This window comes from Artemia sp. Qi Xiang Cuo, unplaced genomic scaffold (genome assembly GCF_049724085.1).
Source record: "Artemia sp. Qi Xiang Cuo unplaced genomic scaffold, ASM4972408v1 HiC_scaffold_3022, whole genome shotgun sequence".
In the NCBI taxonomy this organism is placed as follows: Eukaryota; Metazoa; Arthropoda; class Branchiopoda; order Anostraca; family Artemiidae; genus Artemia; species Artemia sp. Qi Xiang Cuo.
This window is the reverse complement of record NW_028300417.1, coordinates 2,947-22,486: the sequence shown is the minus strand read 5'-3', so window position 1 is coordinate 22,486 and position 19,540 is coordinate 2,947. Positions and strand designations below refer to the sequence as shown.

The 19,540-nt window shown below is 36.2% G+C and overlaps 1 protein-coding gene across 1 annotated transcript; it reads left to right on the top strand.

Annotated features, from left to right (window-relative positions):
- Positions 1-316: 316 nt before the first annotated feature.
- LOC148938701 (alpha-crystallin B chain-like) lies at positions 317-18,356 on the top strand. Its single transcript, XM_089107603.1, has 3 exons — positions 317-445; positions 11,114-11,304; positions 17,940-18,356. The coding sequence occupies exons 1-3, from the start codon at positions 385-387 to the stop codon at positions 18,339-18,341; spliced, it is 654 nt and encodes a 217-aa protein (XP_088963729.1). The 5' UTR covers positions 317-384; the 3' UTR covers positions 18,342-18,356.
- Positions 18,357-19,540: the final 1,184 nt, after the last annotated feature.

Sequence of the window (19,540 nt, the reverse complement as noted above, 5' to 3'; positions counted from 1 at the left end):
GGGATAGTTGCCCCTTCCCTGTCCCATAGAAAATTACGCCCCTGCCTTTCACACTAACTCAAACTCATTTGAGCCGGTAAAATAGTGGCGCTTCGTGCCACAATATTACTGACTCAATTTTTTTACTGACTGAATGAAAACATTGGGGAAATCCCCTTCCTCTTCTATACGTAACACCCTACCCACTCTATTGATGGTTGTGACCACATGTTCAGATAGAAAAAGAAACAAACGGTATACTAGATGAAGTTGATTTGCACCCCCTTTGATAAAATGTTGTAATTCGCAAGTGACGATTACTCAACGTTGAAGATTGATAAGTCGAAGGGCTTTTGATGAAAAATTTATCAGGTCATTATTGTATAAGAAGAGTTATTAAGCAAGATGAAAATCGCTAGTTGTATATTATTAACCTTAGCCTGCGCAAACGGAAATGGACAGCTTTGTAAGCTATTTTCTCTTTATGATTGTTGATTTAGGTGCTTATGTATTATTCTAAACGCACTCAAGAAGTGAAGTTAGGCTAGTCCTTATGAAATATAGGCTACCAAAAAAATGATGAAAATATAACACTTTAGGCTACTTGTCTAGAATCCGATACACACGCGAGAAGTGAAGTTTCGTTAATACTAATGAAATAAAACAAAATAGGATGAAAATATAATAGGCTAGTTTTGAAACAAATTTGGGTTATATATTTGCACATTAGGGAGGGGATGGGGTAAAGCATAGCATATGTTAAATACGTAACATAACTTAACCTAACCCAATCTAGGTACCTTTTATTCCCCCTAAACCCCAAAAACTAAAGTTAAAATATAGTTCCCAGAGGGAGAAACCCTTTGTTTATACATTGTCTCATATGAAACGCCGGGTATCTTCGCAATACAATTCTCGCGTGTTTATCGGATTCTAGACAATTACCCGTTTTAGTTTTATACTAATATAATCTGGGCTATTTTTTGCACATTAGGGGGTGGGAGTGGGGTAAAATAACCTAAACTCAACCCCACCCCCTAATGTGCAAATATATAGCCCAAATGTCCAATGGTTATGAAACCGGTTTTCTCAGATCTTACATTGAGCAAACTTGTCGACTGTATCTAGGTATAATACATAAAAACTGTACCTTGATTTATTCTTTGCATTTTCGATTATTGAAATCAATCAGTAACAATGGGGTGTGTTCCAAAACTGAACTATGAGTAATGATTAACAACTATTTGTTATTGCCTTTAGCCTAAAATGGCAGAAACCAATGAATGTATCCACTTAAACTGCTTACAATACATAAAGGGGGCAAAATTGTAGCCTGGTTTGCTCCTCTTATAGTATCACACTACTTGTAATTTCGTGTCAAATATTATGTGGGAAAAAGTGGTAAATTTTAGGATTAACTGCATATTGAGGTAGCTAAGGAATAGACATACGCTTGGAATCAGAATTTCATCCTGAGCCCAAATACCGGTACTAATGCACAAATGGGGCTCTTGGGGAGGAAAAATGCTAATCATAGTTAGCACATTTTGAAGCCACTTCATATATATTTTCACATTAGGGGGTGGGTTGGGGGTAAAGTGCATTTCCAACGTAGTGCATTTCCAACGTAGTTCATTTCCATTTTAATATTCTACTAATGAAACTTTAGTCTTTAGGAGGCTGGAAGGGGTTGTCGTCAAAATATATTTATTGTACATTCTGTTTCTTCTAAATTTGACTTGATTCTTCATTTTCCTTTCTTTTTGTTTAGTTTATATTTATTCATTCATAAGGATTTCTCTTAATTTTAAGTTTTAATATTTCTATTTATTTTTTTTCCAATACTTTGTTTTGTATCTTCGTTTTTATTAAAACATAAACAGTGGCTTTTCGGGCATTATGTGGCTTTTGGCATATGGATTTTGGACCAACACCAACACTGGCTTTCAAGTATTTTTGAATCAAGGGTTCTAGTGTACCTGTTTCCATATGTCTTGTGTAGCAGCTCATCACTGCACCAAACCAGTTAGGTTTACCATAGCAAATTGAGTTCCTCTCCTATCCAACTGTTTAGAGCTTTATAACAATCCTTCCTCCATCCTGCATGCGTCTCTTTCGCGTATAGGAGTATAAATCTTGGTGATATTTTCGTTTTGAAGATATTTCAGTCTTTGAAGGCTCAACAAAATTACTTCATAGTTTAATCTTACAGTTACTACTACTACTACTCTAACCGAATCCCTGTTGCACCAAGCCGCCTGGGGCCAAGACAGCTGGGCACACTCCTCCTCCACCCACGTTAGTTCAAAGCTTCGGTCTGTACTGCCTTGAATGAAGTTCCATTTCTAAAAATCTTTTCTTATGACCTCTTTCCATCTCATTGGGGGATAACCTATTTATGGCTAAGCGTTGCAATTTTATTTGGTGCTATTCTTCATGTAGGACTTTTCTATGTCTTGGAAATAGTTTTGGGCGACATTTTGATTAAACAATATATCGATATTTTTATTTGTGATATTCGATAATCAATTTCAAGTATGGCAAATTCAATAACCAAATTTGCAATTAAACGAGTATTTTGCACCTTTTTTTTCCAAGTTTTGAATAAAATAAAAAGACTTCCACTGCATGAATGAACATTACAAAAACCCTGATTTGGAATTACTCAGGCTCAGGATAAAGAAAAATAAGCTACTGTCTATTTTGGTTATTAAAATCAGCAACATGTCAATATTTTCCCCTCAAAATTGATCCAGCCTTTCAGTAATTAAATAAAAAAAATCAACTGAAAGCAAGGAGCTTAAAAACTTATGAGCTTAAATTTTCCGTATACAAGGGGACAACCCCTTGTCAATACCTCGCTCTTCACGCCAAAGTTTCTTTTTGTATTTCAAAAATCTCCTGACTAATAATACGGCTCTTGTGTTTCAGGAGTTGTTTTAAATAATTGGGACAAAAAGTTAAAATTAGCGTAAAGAGTAAGGTATTGAGGAGGGAGATCCACCCTCATATACGGGATAATTTCTGTTTATTTTAATGCTGCTCATTACTTTTAGTTGAGAAACTAGTGTTTTTTTTTATTTAATTATGATGGTTTTTTATATAACGCCGGAAAATACGCCTTTTCTCTCTATAGAAATATCCCCTAAGAAAATTTCCCCTTGGAAAGTTTCTCCCGTGTAAGATCCTCCTTCCCCCTGACACTTCTCTCCCTGCTAAAATTTCCCCATAAAAAAACTTCTTGCGGAAAATTCCGCCAGGAAAATTATTTTTAGCCTATTTTCGTTTGAAAAAAAAGACCTGTTTTCCTTTTAATTTCTAATATTTTTTCGAATCATGCCGGAGATCCTCTCTCCACGGAAAATTTCCCCTGGAAATTCTACCTTCCAAATGTCTCAATGGAAAGTTTCTCCCTCATGAAGTTCCCCCATGAATAATCTCCCTTGTGAAAAATAACCCCCCCCACCATGGCAGTATCTACCTGGCAACTTCAACTCCTTTGAAAGTTTTACCTGGGCTATTTCCCCGGAATTTCTTCAAATGTTGGATTGGCAAAAGAAAGTAGGTAAAATAAAATGAGTCTCGTATAAGAATTCCGGTAATTTCCCCCAAGTATAGTTTTCCTTTGAAAGTTAATCCCTGGAAACTTCCCTCCCCACAGTAAATTCTCCCGTTGGAAGATCCCCCCCCCCCACAGAAAATTTTCCCCACATAAAAATCACCCTCTTAAAAAATGTCTACTTTCCAATAATAAACACTATATGTAACCACAGGAAAATTTTCAAAACTTACAACACTTTCCCTAGGGACTTATAGGCTCGCGTCATCCCCAGGGGCATGATTATTTGACCTTTCACCTATGCTGGTCAAAATGGCTACCTCAAATTTTTGATCGGATGACTTTGGGGAAAAAGGAGCGTGGAAAGGAGGGGGAATCTAGTTGCCCTCCGATTGTTTTGTTCACAAACTGAGGATCTAGAACTGTTACTTCCGTTCCAGCTAGCCCTTTCCCGATCGTATATGACCATTGGTTCAATACAATCACCCTTGCAAAAAAAAAAAGAAAAAAAAACAGAACTAATAAACACGCATCCTGGATCTTTCTTGTGGCAAAAATTACAAAATTTCGCATTTGTGCAGACGAAAGCTAGAAACCCTTACAGTATGATCTTCTGATATGCAGAATCTGATGGTGCGAATTTTATTAAGATTCTTTGACTTTTTAGTGGCGGTCCCACCCTGTTAAAAAAAAATTCTATACAAATTTTCATACAAGTTTTCTCAGGCTTGTAGCTTTTGATGGGTACATGAAACTTGATGAATTTTATATATCTGAAGTCGGTATAAAAAAGCCAATTCATTTGATGTATCTATTGTTATCAAAATTCCGTTTTTTAAAACTTAGGTTGTTACTGTGCTGAGTTACCCCTTACTTACAGTTTGTTATCACGAACTATTTGATTAACTGATCAGGTTGCAATCCACTTTCATACAGGACATTGATAGCGGGCACAGCCATCAATTTTATGACAAGTTCGTATAGGTATTTCTGAGACCCATATCATAAGACTTCCATGACTTGAATGAATCTGTTTTCTTGGAACTAAAGACTCCCTACTGAAAATCTGGAAAGCCGTGGCGGATGCAGCTGCTGAAGAAGCTTACCTTGCATTGACTGCTTAAACTCCGTCATGCGATCCCCCCCCCCCAAAATGGCTTGTTTCTTTAATGGCAGAACCACAGACTTGATTCGGCACCTGCATCTGTTGATACAGATTCCAGTAAGGCCCAATCCATGTCTTGCTAGTTTACTCTCAACTTGGAGATGATCATCAAGGGTAATATACAGTTTCTAGAAAAGCAGATTGAGGTATGTGGCAATCGTGACAAACGTGATCTGAGCAAGGCCTATAAGCTTAGAAGATATTTTATCTAGCCAAGCCTTTTGGAGGTTCTCAGCAACATTTGAGTCCACCTCACTGCTGTGTATCAGCATACACGAGTTAGTGAATTGAATGTCGTTCTTCCTCTCGGCCATTTGCGAAACACTTTCTATGTTGGATCTTTTCTGCTGGACGTTCACCGGTAGATAAAAAAAATATCGTTTTCGATATCGATATTTAGGTTCGATATTTGATATCGATATTTGGTCCGATATATCGATATTGATATCTAATATCACCCAACACTACTTGGAAAGCAGTTTAGAGATATGAAAGAAATTCTCAGCAATGAATCCAGAGCCTGAATGATCCCCTAGGAATGCCAAGAAACAATGGATAAAACGCATGATTTAAAGATATTGAGCTTAGCTTTTCTTTTAAGATATTGAGCTTAGCTTTTGCTTAGTTTTTGAATAAAAAGGGGAAAATGTGGCCATTTGAACTTTCTTTTTCATTTTCTTATGATATCATAGGCAGCCCAATAGTGCTACCTAAGTAAAGAGCGATGTTGGCACTGTGTATTATTTATTATTATTTTTTTGTTCTAGACCAGGGCACTTCGTATCGAAAAAGTTGTAGAAACATCGAAAAGAGCTCATTCAATTCAAAATTAAAGGGGCTAGTGTCCGTTTTAATAGTTGAAAGTTATTGGAGGGCACCAAACCCCCTGCAACGCCCATCATTTCCCCAAACAACACCCAGTAAAAATTTTGAGACAGCCGTTTTGTTCAACGTAGTTTAAAGGTCCGGAAATTATATCTTTGAGTATGACAACCCAGCTCTTAGGGCAAGGGTTGTAAGTTATGCCCTGGGGACATATACGGTTTTTATAGAAAGGATAGTATTATATTCTACAGAAGGGACTCTTTAGATCGGTGATCAGAATTTCTACTTACCTTTTTAAGAGTAAAAGTGATCAGGGGGCAGCTACCCCCCTCCCAAACGTCGTGTTTTCTCAAAATGCTTCCAATAGAAATTTTTAGACAGTCATTTTTTTCTAAATAGTCCAAAGATCACATAACAAGGCTGTTGGGGTTGATACAAACTACCAGAGCCTAGGGGCGATAGTTGTAAGCTATGCTCTGGGGGGCATTTAAGGTTCTTATGGAAGGGATGGTTGTTTAACTTTAGAAGAGGCTCATTTGGTTGAAAATTCTAAGTTCTAGTTCTCTATTAAGAGTCCAAAGTGTTGGAGCATAACTAGCCTCCCCCTCCCGACAACCCGTCTTTTTACCAAACACAGCTGATTGAAATTGTGAGACAGTGAATTTGTTCAAAATAGTCCAAAAAACATACAAAATGCCTCTAGGGTTGACACCCCCCTCTGAACCCTGGGGCAGGGTTTTAAGTTATGGCCTTGAGGCATATAAGATTTTTATGGAATGGGCGGTCGTACAAACTTCAGATAGGGCTCATTTGATTTGAAATTGGAACTTATAGTGCCTTTTAAAAGTAAAGTGGTTTGAGAAAAGCTGATCCCACCCCCACGCCAATCATTTCCTCAAAAGTCTTCAATCAAAACTTGGAGATGACAGTTTTGCTCATCGTAGCTGAAGGGTCCGGAAATTATTTCTTTGAGGAAGACACCCCCCACAGGTCTCAGGGCTAGGGTTGTAAGTTATTCCCTGGGGGCATATAAGGTTTTTATGGAATGGACGGTCGTATAAACGTCAGGTGGGGCTCATTTGATTTGAAATTGGGACATCTAGATGTCCTTTTTAGGAGTCAAAAGTGATTTGCCAGATACCAGCCCCCTCCCCCATATACACCCATCACTTCCCCAAACCACCAGAGCCCTGGGGAAAGATTTTAAACGTTTTTACTTTTATAACTTTAAATCAAATATTATTAACATTTTAAGGAATAAATATCAGCATATGTACATTAAACTGACAATGCACATTCATTTGTATTTTTTCAGTAAAGTGCAAATTATGTTCTGGCCTTAGGAGGGCAAAAGGGTTTTGAGCCCTACTCATGTTAATTCCTGTTCGTTTTGAGTTTGACTTGGGTATTTATTGTAATTTCTATTCGTTTTGGGTTTCATTTATTTCTCGATGGTGATTTGTGGTAGTTTTTGCGCTTGGTAGATTATTTTATTCTATTTTCTTCATTTTTGGTTTAGTGTTGTTCTTTACTTTTCTATGAAAAACTTAATTTGCGGAAAAAGTATTTTAAATTAATTTTGAAAAAAATTCAGTTATTTAAGCATATTGAATGGAGCTTAATGCCTGGGAGATTAAATTACTCATTTGTCCCTCCGATCAGTATTTTTGAAGAAAAGGCTGGGTATGGAATTTTTATACTTATTTTTACGAGTGAAAAATCACTTAGTTTAAAAAATTTTTCTCTCCACATTTTGTAAAATTCGTTGTAAGGACTTGAGTTTAGGACAACTATGTATAATATTACAGTAGGTTTCTCTAATGTATAATATTACAGTAAATGTTGTTCCTCCTAACATGAACCAATTGACAATAAAAAACAAACATCCTTATGAAAAATAATTGTCTTTTGAAGGCCGTATCTGGGGGTTGGCCCCTTCCCCCAAAAATGTGTGCCTGACTCATTAAAACGTAACACAATGCATACAAACAAAATTTTTGACAAGTTTTCAGTTTTTTTTGTACCCCCCCCCCTGAACAAAAATCTTCGATACGGCCTTGAGTATTTTGATTATCCCTCTTTTTCACTGTTTCCTCTTTGGTAGCATTGACCAATATGGGATCAAGCAATCATTGCGCACTTTAAGTAATGAATCGGCTTTTATATCACAAGTCCTGATTTTAGTGAACTAAAGGGACATCCTTTTATAGAATTAAATAAAAAAAACAAGTTTTTTTAACTGAAAGTAAGGAGCGACATTAAAACTTAAAACGAACAGAAATTATTCCGTATATGAAAGGGATTGTCCCCACCACAAAGCCTCGCAAATTAAGATAAAGTTTTTAATTTTTAAAAAAAATAGATTTTTTAGAAATTCAAAATTTATCGTAAAAAGCGAGGCGTTGATGAAGGGACAGCCCCTTTCATATACGGAATAATTTCTGTTTCTTTTAAATTTTAATTTCGCTCCTTATTTTCAGTTAAGAAAAACTTGTATTTTTTATTTAATTTTTGAACGCTTTTGAATAAATGCAGGTTTTGATCCTGGCTCACAGTACATGAATAACTAAAACAAAATTTTCATATTAATTTACTTTTATTTGGTTAAATGGCTGTCTCGAAACTTGTTTCATTTTATTTACGAACGTTTTTATTAGTAATAAATATACGTAACTTGCGAATTAACTTACGTAACGAACTTTTATAATCATATATTTTTAATACATACATTAGGGGGTTTGCCCCCTAGTCAATACCTTGCTCTTTAAGCGAAAGTTCAAATTTTGTTCCAATTCTTTAAAAATGACCACTTAATCACAAAGGCCGTTAAATAGAATAAATAGCTCTTATGAAAGTACTAAAAAATCTCTGGCTTAAAGAGCGAGGTATTGACTAGGGGGTGAGCTCAATCATATATGTTATATTTTCTGTTCGTTTAAAGCTTTGATGTTGCTGCTGTTGCAGCAGAAAAACTTGTTTTTTTATATTTAATTTCTGTTCTTTTTTTAAATAATGCTGGGATGTCTGGCATCCCCGTCATAGCACTTACCCTTCCCCCATTAAAACTTTCTTCGTGGAAAAACCCTCCTACAAACCCCCCTACCCCCGACACGTACGCCGGAAGTTGTTTCGGGGGGGGGGGGCAATTTGTTTCGGGGGGGGCCAAATCCTTCAAACCCATTATTATGTGAGAAAAATCAGAAAATTATGGGAAAATGGAAAAAATCGTGAGATTTCGGGGGGGGGGGGGAGGGCCCTGCGTACGTCCCTTCCCGACTCCCCTCCCACTACCGGGAAAAATCTCCCCTGAAAACGTCTGTACTGTATACTTCCCAATAACCAATACTATATGTTAACAATGGGTAAAGTTCATAACTTTCAGCCCTCCTTCCGGGAACTTCGGGGGATTAAGTCATCCTATAAAAAGGGCACTAGAACTTTTAATTTCCATTCCAATGAGCCTTCCGACGATATTCTAGGACCCCTGGGTCGATACGATCACCCCTGGGGAAAAAAAAAACAAACACGCACCCGTGATCTTGTTTCTGGCAAAAAATGCAAAATTCCACATTTTTGTAGATAGGAGCTTGAAATCTCTACAGTAGTGTTCTCTGATACGCGGAATATGATGGTGTGATTTTCATTCAGGTTCTATAACTTTTAGGGGGTCTTTCCCCTTTTTTCGAAAATCAGCCAAATTTTCTCAGGCGCGTAACTTTTGATGCGTAGAATTAAACTTGATGAAATTTATGTATTTGAAATCAGCATTAAAATCCGATTCTGTTTATGTATCTATTTGTATCAAAATACCATTTTCTAGAGTGTCGGTTACCACTGAGCCGCGTCCAAATAATCAATGCTGTATGTTAACATTGGGTAAAGTTCATAACTTTCAGCCCTCCTCCTGGAGGCTTCGAGGGATGAAGTCATCCTAAAAGACATAGTTATAATATTTTCAACCATGCTGAACAAAATGGCTATCTCAAAATTTTTATCGGAAGATTTTGGGAAAAAAGTGCGTGGGAGGGGGCCTAGTTACCCTCCAATCTTTTTGGGCAATTAAAAAGGGTACTAGATCTTTTAATTTCCGTTCAAATGAGCCCTCCCACGACATTCTAGGACCACTGGTTCGATACTATCACCCCTGGGAAAAAAAAAAAAAAAAAAAAAAATAAACAGGCATCCGTGATCTTTCTTCTGGCAAAAAATGGAAAATTCCACATTTTTGTAGATAGGAGCTTGAAAGCTCTACAGTAGGGTTCTCTGATACGCTGAATATGATGGTGTGATTTTCATTAAGGTTCTATAACTTTTAGGGGGTCTTTCCCCCAATTTTCGAAAATCAGCCAAATATTCTCAGGCGCGTAACTTTTGATAGGTAAGATTAAACTTGATGAAACCTGTATATTTGAAATCAGAATTAAAATCTTATTCTTTTGATGTATCTATTGGTATCAAAATTCCGTTTTTTAGAGTTTCGGTTACAATTGAGCCGGGTCGCTCCTTACTTACAGTTCTTTACCACGAACTGTTTGAAACAATTTCAGCATGCACCTACTATCTGATCCACTGAGGTCTAACATTCAGTACTACACTAATTTTTACAAATTACGCAAAGTGAATTAATTATTCTTATTATTATGCTGAAAAAAAAATGCCAAATGTCACTAGATTCTGCAATGCGTTGAGATTATTTTTGGCAAACATTAGCACCAGTTCCCACTCTTGTTAGTTACCCATACTCTTTGAGGGAACAAAGGGAAATTTCTGTTATCCCTCACCACAAAGACACTTTCAGCTGGAGATTTTAGTGTTGATGCATCATTTTCTGCCTTTTTAAATCTTTTCCTATAACGGATTCCAGCGAATTTATGGGAGATTCTTTGTAAAATAAAATTGACTTATAGAAAATTCTTGTTCTTTCACTGACTGCTTATTCTCGTTTTTGCTTCATTTGTATTTTTCCCCCTTTTTATTATTCTTAGCCAATGCAGTCTCTAAAAACATTTAAACTAATCTGTACAGTTTATATATATATATATATATATATATATATATATATATATATATATATATATATATATATATATATATATATATATATATATATATATATATATATATAAAATGTATAATTATATATATGTATATAATCAATACATTTTATATTATAGTAGTTGTAGGCTATGCCACTTTATTCTATTGTCACATTATGTCATTCAGTGTTGTATTACTTGTGTTGTATTATTTCAGTGTTCTTATCCCAATAATATTTTTTATTGTATTATTATATATTAAACATAATACATTATTAATAATAATAACATATTATTGAAAAAAAATCAGTAATATGCATGGATGCCCATAGGGGGGGCAGGGGGGCACCCGCCCCCCCACTGGCTGAATGATGCCGTCTTATTTTTATATTTTTGTTCTGATATTTCTATTATATAGCATTAAAAGTGCCAATTAGATGAGGTTTGCCCCGCCCCCCTGGAATTCAGCTTATGGGCGCCCATGTTAATATGTTTTGTATTGATATTATAAAAACAGTTTATGTTACAATACTACGTATATTTTTACAGGGGATGGAGGTGTATCCCTTTTTCCTGTATCAAGACCATACTATTATCGAAGCCCGTTTTCTGGAATGCAGGATCTCACATATGCATTGAGTCGCCCAAATAAAATTTTTGATCAATTTTTTGGTATGCCGCTAAAAGCAAGAGAGGGAACTGGCGCTTCAGAACTGTCCCTTGAAAAAGACACCTTTAAGGTAAGAAATCAAATATGTTATACGAGAGGTAGAGATAATAGGGCCGTTTTTTCACTCATCAATGTGTTAAGATCTTACATCTTTTGTCAGAAAACGCTTAACCCTATAGAGGCAATTGTTGTAAAAAAAACAACACTGTACTTTTCGAGCTTAGACTGCCATCTTGCTGTAAAAAATACTGCTTTTATTAACATCTTTCGATGGGGCTGAAAGATGACAGTCGATTGATACCTTCGGGGAGCTGCTGTGTGACATGTGGTCTAAACAACGAGTCACCAAACCAAGGGATAAGAAAAATGAATGAACAGCTAGGTAATTTCTAAGCTAGAAACTGGAAACAAAACAAAAAGGTGGGAGATTCCTTGCATGCCATATGTGTATAAAATATATACCGTTTATAATTACTGTAGTTGAAATTCACGAAATGTGCAAGAATTAGGATCAGTAGCAAGATAAACTTCCTCCTGTTGTAAAAATACAACATCGGACGATCGTGGCTCAAAATTGTGAAACGAATAACTAATTTTTGTTTTCTCTTTAGATGGCGGAATCTTACGACAGACTAAGAAAACGAGCTCAAAATCGCCGAATTGACGCAGAAGAGGCGGCCAAGTATATTTTTGACATTCGAGAAGACATGTTGTCTGACTTGTCCGACGATGATGATGACGATGATCCAGACTTCCTGTCTCCAGAAGATCTTATCGATGATCCTGATGCAGACTTGCTCCCTCTACTGGACAATCTCCACTTCTTCTTGGAACAGGATGACGTGGAGGCTAACACTGAACCCAGTGACGATGACTCGGGGGAAACTCCACCCTCCAGTCAGCAACAGCAACCGGTAACAGCAAGTACTGGAAAATCAAAGAAGAAATCGAAAGTCCAAGAAAAATTCGACTGGAGAAAAGTAGAGATAGAAAAAGTTGATCTGTCTTTGAAAGGAGAGCCTCGCCAAGTTCCGGGCATCTTGGAGATTCCACTGAAATACTTCCAAGAATTCTTTGACGATGAACTTCTTGAGCTGATAGTTGAAAAAAGTAACGTCTTTGCACTTCAAACTGAGGGATGCAACCTCTGCCTCACTGCCGAAGAGCTAAAAGTTTTCATGAGCATTATTCTATTATTGGGAGTGATAAAAGTTCCCTATTATCGAATGCACTAATGTTAATGCTAGCACAATTGTTAGATAACAACACGATTTTCTTGGCTTCAACGTATGCATGAATAACGCCACAGGATACGTGCAGACGCTGGAACGTTAAGGATAAATCCAGGGTTTCAAGTTTCAAGGCCAGCCATTGTTTATGAGTACAACCGTCATATGGGTGGCGTAGATTTAGCATACATGCTGGCGGAGATGTGCCGAACTCATCTTCGGACACGAAAATGGTATATGAGAATCTTCTGGTGGCTTATTGACACAGCAGTCTGCAATAGCTGGCTTCTTTTCAGGTCAGACGTCAAAGCGCTGACTTCAAGGACAGACGAACCAATGATCTTGAGAGCCTTCAGGTCTGAAGTTGCTGCAGGGTTGTATGCCTCGGCGCGTGTGATACCCCAACGTAAACGTGCTAGACCATCCGCAGATGTTGAAGCAAGTCCCAGCCCCATTCGAAGTCGCAATCAAATCCGACAGGCAATATCTGCTCAAGCCGATGGACTTGATCACTGGCCAAAAAAGACTGAAAAGCAGAGCCACTGCAAAGAGTGCAAATCGGGATATACCACTTTTGAATGCTAAAAATGTGACCTTCCACTGTGCCTCACTGCCAAAACCAATTTTTTTAAAGCCTTCCACACCAAGTGAAAATGCCCCATTTTTATATATTCGAGAGGCTAATGTTGTTTTTTTACAACATGGTCTAAAATTGACAATTTTGAATAAATCATGTAAAAAAAATTATTTTCGTCAATAGTCTCACCTAGAGATTACATGGGAAGCGTTGGAGATTTTTCCTGGTATTCGTTCCTATAGTGGCCTGTCAAGGGTTAAAAGTGAAATCTTTGAACTGAGATCTTACATCTTTTGTCGTTTTTTCATCTTTCATCTTTCAAACGTCTTTCATCTTTCTGCTCTGATCAGCGGTCTTAGAACAATGATGAGTATATCATCAAAGTTATCTCATCATTGTTCTTAGAACAACGATGAGTTAAAAACGGCTATCTTTGCAAAAAGATGTAAGATCTTAGATGTAAGATCTTAGTGCTAAAAAAGGCCCTAATAAATCATTCTCTTCCATGAACAAAAACAAACAAAAAAGGTGACAAAGAAGGGGCAATACTGTTCTGTTTTTTTTTCGTAATTTTGAATATGTTTCTTATACATTACATTTAATGTAATCTAACTAATAATTCATATTTCATTAGATATTTATTTAATTACCTATTAAAGGTTTGAATTTATTAAATTATAATTCTTTATGTAATTTATTTATTATATTTAGATTATATAAATGTGTTTTAAAAAAAACTTTTAGATAACATTTACTTTCAGTTATCGTTTGTCAGATTGCCAAGTTTTTCACATTTTGGCTAATGCTGTATATTTTTTCAACATGTATTATTCAAAAATTAGAATTGCACAATAATTTTTGCATTGAGTGCAGTGTATTTTTAAAAAAAAATAAAATAGTAGAAATATATTACTTGGCTAAAGTACAAAGGACACTTAAAATGGATTCTGATTGTTTGGATTGGTGAAGTGGAAACTTAGACAACTATACATTTCTTAAATTTTGGCAAAATGCGGAGCCCAATAGAAAACAACGTTGGGAAATAATAAGCAGAAATACAGCTAAGTGAGACAGCACAAGAAGGTCTAGCCTTCCTTTGAAGTTATAGCTGTCTTTAGGAAACCGGATGTTTTAAGATTGTTTTGGTTTAGCAATAGTAGTTAGTTAGTTCATGACGCTGGCAATCTAATGAACGTTTGGCAATCTAATGAACGTTTGGCAAAAAAACTGACCCAAGAGTTTGATTTTATTACGGTTATAGGGTCGATTGTCCTGTGAGGGTGAAATGTAGATAGCCTAGTCAAACCTAGTATACCAGTGGGTATTACTCTCATTAATGTGTTGCGAAGGCAATTGTGAAAGCAGATAATAAACATACGTATTTGAGAATGATGATTGCCACATACTGTTTGATACTTCATCTAAATCCGGCAAAAAACTCTGAAAACTTGGATTTTTCATGTACATTTGTTATGTTTTACATTCACTTTTGCACAGTAACAAAATCAAGTCCTCTTGCAGTACCCCTTTCCCCCATGTTTTGCCAAAATTGTATTTTCAGGCGCCGGGATTGAAGCGTGTTTTTCAGTGGGTTTGACAAAAATCCTTTTCAGGTTCTCCGTGTTTAACCCAGCCAAACTTTGAAGCGTTATCTTAGGAGTTCCAGTCGCATTGGACATGGGTTCTTTAAGTTGTAACGCGACAGAATAGCATGGTTGAACGCGGGTTCTGACCAGCACCCAAACCCGTGTTGAACACGGTGCTAAAAACGATAATCTACACAGTCTGTGTCAAACCGCGTTGAATGTGGTGGCCTGAAAACGGGGCTAAGGATGTTTTAAACTCTGACAGATTTTTGTTAATTAGATATTCAATGTTTGTTGGAGTCAAGCAACGTCAAATTCACCCTTTTTCAAACTCCGTATCATCAAACTGAAGGCTGTCACCTTTAAGGGGTCCATAATTTTAAATTGATGGGATCCGGCGACTTTAAATAAAAAAAACAAAAAAAACCTTGTTTTCCAAGACGGGGGTTCAGGACCACCAGTTGGAGGGTTTAGACCATAAAAATTTGTTGATTATAATATAATCTACGTTCATCAGTATTTTGGCGCTCATTGGGCCAAAATTGAAGTTTTTTGACACAAAGTGGCAATAAGTGTTCAATGAGCCGTCTCCAAATATTTTATCACCCCTGACTCTATCCAGCCACCCCTAGGAAAGATGAGGGGGGATTTAGGGTTTAAAGGATAATGTTTTTTTTACCGTGGGAATTAAATGCTGCAGCTGTTATTTTGATTTTCTACCATTTTAGATGAGTTTCAGGCTTTTTTTTTAAATCCTAATAAATTTGCATTTGCGATAGACTTTTACTATAAAGATTGACCGAAATAATAGCTGTCATCCCTGAACTAGCTTAAAATAACAAATTTTTCTCACTAGATAGTTGCTTTCAGAACGCCTTTTAAACTTTCAGTTACAGTAGACAGTAATCCCCTCTTCACTAAGTTGTAGCTATAAACAGCTATATGTAGCTGTAAACATAATCGGACATAATCCCTTCAAAAACTCATTGATTTTCCACACTGCAGTTCAGTGACGTAATTTCGTCAAAATCCTGAGGGGAGGGGCAGAGCTGCTGCCAAATTCGGGGGGGGGAACTGAGGTCTGGGAGGTGGGGCAGTTGCCCTCCCCCTTGCCTCGTTGCCAATTACGTCCCTGCTCGAGTTAACAACCCTCCTACTAAGATTTTCTCTGACTGACATCCTCTGAGAAAAGAAATTGGTTATTTGGAAAAAATGGCAACTGCGGGAAAATTAGGAATGGTTAGATTAGAGCAAATGTTAATGCGGTTTTAAATATTACAACATTCCGCCTTGCAATTATATTTCAAAATATGAGGAAATTTTCTAAATCGAAGTAAAAAAAAAAAAATTGATAAACGCAGCTAGACTTCACATGAATTCTAGTCGACACCAAGAATTGATCCTTAGGGGGAAGAGGCTACGGGAAAGCGTTAGCTTTCAATTAAAATTTTTATGTCGAAAAGTCTCGCCGGTCATGTCGACTTCAATGGTTTAATTTCAATCGCGATCACATCCCTTTTTGAGATGTTTCTTCCCCTTTTCAAAAGTTGTAGAAATTTTATTTATTGAAATTCTAGTAGGTAACCATAAACTTCTAAAATGTTATACCCTTGCAATTTTCAGTTTTTGGAATTAGTCTTACATCTTGGAATTAGCATAGAAATCACATTATTGTTATGTATATATTGTGTTCAAAAAGCTGTTTTCGTTTCGAAATCCTTAAAGTAAAATCGTTGCTGTGAACGGATTGAAAACGGACCAAATTGACCGATAAAAGCAACAATAATAAATCTTCTGACCGTCTTGAAACCAATACCTTCAACGAGTTACAGAAATTGCATTTACAGCAGACAGTGACATCAGGGAAAAGTTTTTTTTTACTCAGCCCCCTACCGCTAGATGTTAATTGTTTTACAACATCTTAAATTCATCCCCATTTATTTTTTTATTATTTGAATTTATCCGGATTTTTGACAAAATTGTTCTCTCTCCCCCTTCCAAAATAAAATACATGACTGCCAGCTAAACAAAAAATTGTGCCAGAAAAAAAAAACAATTTCAAAAAATATTTTTGAATACTTATTGCGTTTTTCCACAAGCCTTGATTTCAACCCTTGGATAATTATGGATTTAGGTTAGGTTAGGTTACGTATTTAATATATGCATTGCTTTACCGTTCCCCCCCCCCTAATGTGCAAATATATAGCCCAAATGTGTTTTTAAAATATTATATATTCTTCCTATTTTATTATATTTCATTAGGATTAACCAAGCTTGACTTTTTAGAGAGGCCCGGATATTGGGATAGTACCTGGATTTATATAAGGAGTTTCAGATAAAATATTTAAGAACAAACTTCCTTCTGTTTCATGAAATAGAAACAGAACTTGCTTTTTTAGCTGACAGTCATATAGTATTTGATTTTGGGAAGGGGGGGGGGCAAGTTCGTCAAAAAAAAAAACATTGTCAAATTTTATATAATTCGTTTTTCATTGTTTTTTCCACAGTTTATCGTGTCATCAATGGTGAAAATGGGGCACATCCCATGACACTGTTTAATTTTGAAGGAACAGAAAGAATACTCTTAGAAACTTCGAATTTTTTTGTGAATTGGTCTAGGGACGAAAATGTTTGTTGCAAAAAAGCTTGCTTTCTGTTTCATTATCAAGTTCTGAATATGTAATACTTGGCTGTCTGTGCTATTTCAAATTGCAAAAGTTACTCCTGTCTCCGCTTACAAGGGGATACACACCTGCTGTCTGAGGAAGAATTACAGATTTTCAGACAAGGCATACCTGGGTCATGTTCACTTTTTAAGGCTCTCGATTGCCCTTCAATGACAAATTAGGGGAGACTCACCCTAATTAATTCTAAGGTATTACTGTTTTAACTTCAAAAAGGATAAAAAAGAATTAAGAAGAAAACTTTTTTCATTATTTTGTCCTGTTGATTCAAAATATGGTATAGGTTGTAGGAGCTAAACACTGGACCTTTGAAGTTTTCTGAGCACCCCGTCAAAGGGGTATATGCAATTCCTACAAATCGTGCTTTTCTCTTCCGTATTCAGCCAAGTAATTTTTTTGTGTGCAAATATCGATTTCTGAGGTATCTAATTGTATTGATTTATAGTGGTCAACTTAAAAATTAAAATGTATAATTTCGTCTCCTCTAAACATTAAAAATAAAACACGAAGGGGGTAGAGTACCGTCTAGATCACGTGCACCAGGTAACGCGCACCATGTTTGCGTGCTACGTGATACGTGCATCACGTGCCAGGGAACGCTTTTCTCACAAAAAATCTGTCTTTTTTAGATTTCGCTTGACGCTCATCATTTCAAACCAGAAGAGTTGACTGTCAAGACCACAGACAAAGTAATAACAGTCGAAGGCAAACACGAAGAAAAGCCTGACGAACACGGAAGAGTTTACAGACATTTCAAACGTATCTATGACATCCCAGAAGGAGTTAAATCAGAGGAAATAAAAGGAAGCATCTCTTCAGACGGCGTTTTGATTATCGAAGGCCCTCGCAAACCAAGTGAAGATACTTCTGAAAAAGAAAAGATTATTAGCATTCAACAAACAAATCAACCAGCGTTGCCAAGTCATTCTAGCAAAACTGAGGAATCACAAACGAAACCCAGTTTAGTGGCACAAGCACCGGACACTACAACTGTCAACAGTTCTGAAGAATCCAGTGAAGAATCTGGGTAAATCTTCCATCTGTCTTATGTTTTTACTTCTTATTGTATCTTTGAATAAATTACGTTTTTCTATTTTCTTTTTTCTTACCTTTTTTTCTTATCACAATCAGGAAAATAAATTGATAAATTAATAATGATAACATGCACAAGTGATGGATAGAAGTTATTGAAATATATCTAAAATCTATTCATAGGAAAGTGAATGGTTATATCAGATATTAAAAGGTCTTATTCGATCGTCATTTTCTAGAGAACATTTAATGGGCAATGAACAAATTTAAAACTATTGCCCCCCAGAGGCTATTGTCATCCATTTGAAGTGACCCTGAAACAAAAAAACACAACATAATAGATTGAATTCTTAGTTTAGGCAACGTTAGAGCGAAAACTCTTACAAGATGGTGATACGTGAAAAACCAATATTTCTAAAAAGTTCAGGGCTAGATTTGAATAATAGTAACTTGTACAAAAGAGCAATGCCACCCAGATCATTCTATAAAAGTGATTTCTTCTATAAAAGTGAATGAACAGTCGATAAAGTCCGTTGCTCCCCCTCCAAAACATTTTGGTTAGTGACAACTACTCTGAACAATATACCCACTGGTTTTTGTTGTATAAAATGATTAGAACTTGTCTGAAATTAATTAAAAAGGATCTAATCTGAGCTTTCCAATCTAAATATTTTGCCCCCCTTTTCCCCTAGATTTTAAAAATTTATTTATAGCTGTTATTGAAATCGGCCTTTTTTCAATGGTTTCGTTTAATAAAATCGACTAAACAACAAAACTAACACTCAGATTTTGAAATATCCCTTCCCCTTTTTCACTTTTGTGAATTGACGCTCTTAGGAGAAAATCAAATATAATTTAGGTTAGGTTAGAGGAGACAATTTTTACACATTTTTTTTTTACACTTGCCTTTGCACAAAAAGGTTTCATCCATATATCGATAAATAAAAATTAATTTATAATGAAAAGCACCCTTCCATCAACGTTTTCTGCTAACATAAGGCTTCTACTTTTGATAACATTTTCCGTCTTTGGCATCTCACAGCTTGCTATCTTTTGCTGAATTTAAACCTACTAGCTAGCGGCTCAACCACTTTCACCCAGAGCTAAGTTGAAAACCTCTTTAGTTTATTTATGCACATAGAACAGTGTTTCCATTTTAGGGATTCCCCCCCCCCCCCAAAAAAATGGGGGCTTTTGA

Excerpts from the sequence above, each read along its gene's own strand:
- LOC148938701 (XM_089107603.1), top strand. The coding sequence starts at position 385 with ATGAAAATCGCTAGTTGTATATTATTAACCTTAGCCTGCGCAAACGGA. Across the intron at positions 446-11,113 it reads AAACGGAAATGGACAGCTTT|GGGATGGAGGTGTATCCCTT; the intron begins GTAAGCTATTTT and ends ATATTTTTACAG. Across the intron at positions 11,305-17,939 it reads TTGAAAAAGACACCTTTAAG|ATTTCGCTTGACGCTCATCA; the intron begins GTAAGAAATCAA and ends TGTCTTTTTTAG.